This window comes from Mastomys coucha, unplaced genomic scaffold, assembly GCF_008632895.1.
Source record: "Mastomys coucha isolate ucsf_1 unplaced genomic scaffold, UCSF_Mcou_1 pScaffold3, whole genome shotgun sequence".
Lineage (NCBI taxonomy): Eukaryota > Metazoa > Chordata > Mammalia > Rodentia > Muridae > Mastomys > Mastomys coucha.
Window position 1 is genome coordinate 40,410,756 of NW_022196909.1, and position 3,894 is coordinate 40,414,649.

Here is a 3,894-nt window from a genome sequence, read left to right on the forward strand (position 1 = left end):
AAAAACCAAAAACAAAAAACAAAAGCACAGAATTATGGGAATATGTTTTTGTTTTAATCCCAGGTGTGGGGATATGGGGCTACTTTTCAGCAGGTGGCTATGATCTGCCTGGTGCTATAGCAAGGGCGCAGTTTTGCCTGCAGTAGAGAGTTGTTGCAATTGTATGACATTTTGGAACTCTGGGGGACTTTTCTGAGGATATATAAATGCTCCAGCCCCCGACGGAAAGGGCTGTTTGGCTGCTGTTGGCTGTGCTTTCTCCAGTAGTCGTGTGTCAAGAGACAAAAAAGAAGAAATTCGATATCCTGACAGCAAAGATCAACCCAGAGGAATTCGATGCCCCTAGTTAGCAGGAAGTAGTCTAAGGATAGATACATCGTTCCTCTCTTTCCCCCCTCCATCCTTTTGTTCCCTCCTATCTAGTGTTAGGGGGTTGAAAGAGTGGAAGAAGAGGAGTGGAGAAGGGCAAAAGAAAAATGAAACCCCATGGCTCAGCGGTTAAGAGCACCAACTGCTCTTCCAGAGGTCCTGAGTTCAATTCCCAGCAACCATCTGTAATGGTGTAACGGGATCCAATGCCCTTTTCTGGTGTGTCTGAACAGAGTGATGGTAGTATACTCATATACATAAAATAAATAATTGTTTTTTGGGGTTTTTGTTTGTTTGTTTGTTTGCTTGTTTTTCAAGACAGGGTTTCTCTGTGTAGCCCTGGCTGTCCTGGAACTCACTCTGTAGTCCAGGCTGGCCTTGAACTCAGAAATCCGCCTGCCTCTGCCTCCCAAGTGCTGGGATTAAAGGCATGTGCCACCACTGCCCTGCTAATAAATATTTTTTTAAAAAAAAAAAAGAGAAAAAAGTAATCCAGAAAGTAGCCAAAAGTCCAATTACAGGTGGGTTCTTCTGAGCAGCCTGGGTGACCTGTGTACGCTCCAGCGCTCCAGACCGCGCCTTTTTCTCCGTTCTCAGCTCAACAGAGCTCTTGCCAGAGCAAGTGCCCCATTCAGACACTAGGTCTCCCGCAGCTCAACACTTGTTTCTTTTCTGTGCCAAGTCCTCAGAGCGCCCTCTTCACTTGGGAGTCCCCAGACCGAACTCACTGTCTCTCTCCCTAATCCCACGCTTAAGCCAGATCTGACAGTACCAGGTAGGTGTGATGAAGTCAGAGGGCATTTGGGGAAGTCAGGTTCTAGATCCATCTGTGAGCCTGTCTTTCTTTCCACTTGGATGGGACTCCATTGCCTTTACCCGTTCTCTTTCCACAAACTGTCCATGGGCAGCCCCTGTCCTGCAGCCCAAGCTGGACCTCCCGAAAAGGTACTTGAGCTAAACAGGACTCAGCCAAATAAGAAGTTCTAGATTCTCCGCTTGCCCCTCCCCCACCGACTCTCCATGCTCCAGTCCAGTTGTAACTCTGCCTCTGCTGAAATCTGCTTCAGTAGCTGGGTTTCTGCCCAACTCCGCCCCCCCCCCCGTTCCCATCCCCATTCCCCCACCCATTCCCACCCCATCCTATCCTCCCACCCCCCAAGACTAATCAGAGTAATGACATTCCAGCTCAAGTCAGAGTGGCCTCTCCCACCGTCCTTTCACATGAACCCTCTAGCGGACTGGAAAGTTCCATAGAGTAAACATCTAGAAGGCGGTGTGTATGTGTGGGTGTGTATGTGTGTGATCTGGGGAAGGACGGGACAGGTGGTGAAGCAGGCCTGGCCAGCCTGTAATTCCAGTTTCTTAGGAAACTCAGTCAGAAGGATCACCCGTTCAGTGTTTCACTGGGCTAACTAAGAGAGAGTGCAGCTCCCGGACTCAGTTGTTACAGCCTCGCCCACGGGCTGCAGAGGTCTGAGGTACACCTTTCAGCAGGCTGCGGACTTCCCGACCTGCCCAACCAAGCCCACCTTTAAGCACTTCTATGGTACAAAGCTGTAAGGGGATGCCGTTACTTGCTGCAACTCTGTCTCAAAATGACAAGTAGAAAGAGCTTTGGGAGCTTGGCTCAGTGGTGGCATATATGATAGATATCCAGTCCCCAGTAAAACACACACACACACCACACACACACATGCACACACACGCCACACACACACATACACCACACACACACCACACATACACACACACACACACATACACATACACACACACACACACGCGCGCGCGCACGCGCACATACCACACACACACACACACACACACACACACACACACACACACACACACACACGGATGGCAAGCGAGCCCGGACACTGGAGGGGACTTGCTCTGGTACAGAGGAAACACACTAGAGTCCTGAGAGAAAGATCCCACACCCAAGTAAAACAACCCTTTTCCAGCCCAGAACGCAAGAAATGCAAGATGAGGATCCCTCACTTAGGAAAGGAGTTAGTTCAACCTTTTTCCCCCACTAATCCTTTAAGAAGGCTCCCCATTCTCAAATCTCCAAAGGTGAGATTTTTCAAGCCCTGCTCCCCCCTCCTCTCACCACAGCTTCCAAGGGTGCCTTTGCATCTAGTATTGGGGCGGATGTTATTCACCAGAGAAAGGCTCTTTAAAAATTCACAGCTGATAACTGATACAACTGCTTTCTCACTAGAGCGGCTTTTTTTTTTTTCACACCTGGCCTGACTGGTCCCCTACGGGCTGCGGAGGTCGGAGGTGCACAATACAGAAAGGCTGCAGACTTCCCAGCCTGTCAACTGAGCCCACCTTTAAGCAGCTCTATGGTACGCATCTGGAAGGGGATGCCATTCTTCTTGGCGAAGATGTAAACTGCACGGCAGGGCTGGGACATCAGGTCCAGGTAGAGCTCCAAACCCATGGCGGAGGTTGTGGGAGTGGCCGCTGTCAGACCTCGGAGACTGGCCTCAGGTGAACTGCCTCCGGGGACAGAGGCAGGAGCAGCTGCAACGGCGAGCGGGAACGGCTGAGTCCCGGTCCCTCGGTGCTTCTTAGCCTCGATCAGCGCTCGATCCCAATCTTCCCTCCCATTGGATGCCCACGAGAACTTTGGGCCAATCAGCGGCGGAAGGCAAGTTAACCCCAAGAACTGAAGAACCTGAACTATGAACCCGGGTCTTGGTTTGAGGCCAAACTGCCCCCCTGGACCTCCGTGCTTCGGCCAAATGAGGAGTGCGACCCAGTAGAGGGAAAGCTGACACGAGGGGCGTCTCTATTGGTGAATTTAGGGGCAGATTAGCCGTGCTATCTTTCCCTCCACTCGCGGCCAAGGCTGAGGGAGGAGTGGCTTCGGAGACCCTTGACACCGAATAGGAATAAGGAAATGCAACTACCAACCCCATCCAGTTTCCTGGGCCAAGTCTCTGGTTGTTTAATAATGAGTGGCCAAATGTGCAAATGCTAGGTCCACACCCCGTGAGGGAACTGATCCGACCTCCTCATTCTTATTTATTTCACCCCAGCTAATCCCTCTATCGGGAGGGAGGATTGCAAACATGCCTAGGATTGGATAAAACTTCTCCACCCAGTGCAAAAAAAAAAAAAAACCTTCCGTGGCAGTCAGGGGTACCTAAGCCCACATGACATCATCATTTCCCCAATTCCCCAAATGATGGGGGAAAAAACCCAACCAACTAACCACCACCACCAACAACAACAACAACAAAAAGGGCTGGAGAGATGGCTCAGCAGTTAAGAGCATTGACTGCTCTTCCAAAGGTGATGAGTTCAAATCCCAGCAACCACACGGTGGCTCACAACCAACTGTAGTGGGATCTGATGCCCTCTTCCTGTGTGTCTGAAGAGAGCAACAATGTATTCATAGACATAAAATAAATAATTGTTAAAAACAAACAAATGAAAGCAAAAAACATTCCTTGGCATAACAGATCATTGGGGAAGCCATTGAGAATGGCTTTGTCTTCCTGGTACCAGACT

The 3,894-nt window shown here is 50.1% G+C and overlaps 1 protein-coding gene across 1 annotated transcript in view; it reads right to left on the reverse strand.

The window, feature by feature from the left end:
- The window catches only part of LOC116074573 (glutathione S-transferase theta-3), an 8,068-nt gene extending 5,084 nt beyond the window's left edge, over nucleotides 1-2,984 (reverse strand). Inside the window, exon 1 of the mRNA XM_031347232.1 lies at nucleotides 2,707-2,984. Within this exon, the coding sequence (XP_031203092.1) occupies nucleotides 2,707-2,818 (112 nt within the window). The 5' untranslated portion in view covers nucleotides 2,819-2,984. The remainder of the gene's footprint in view (nucleotides 1-2,706) is intronic.
- Nucleotides 2,985-3,894: the final 910 nt, after the last annotated feature.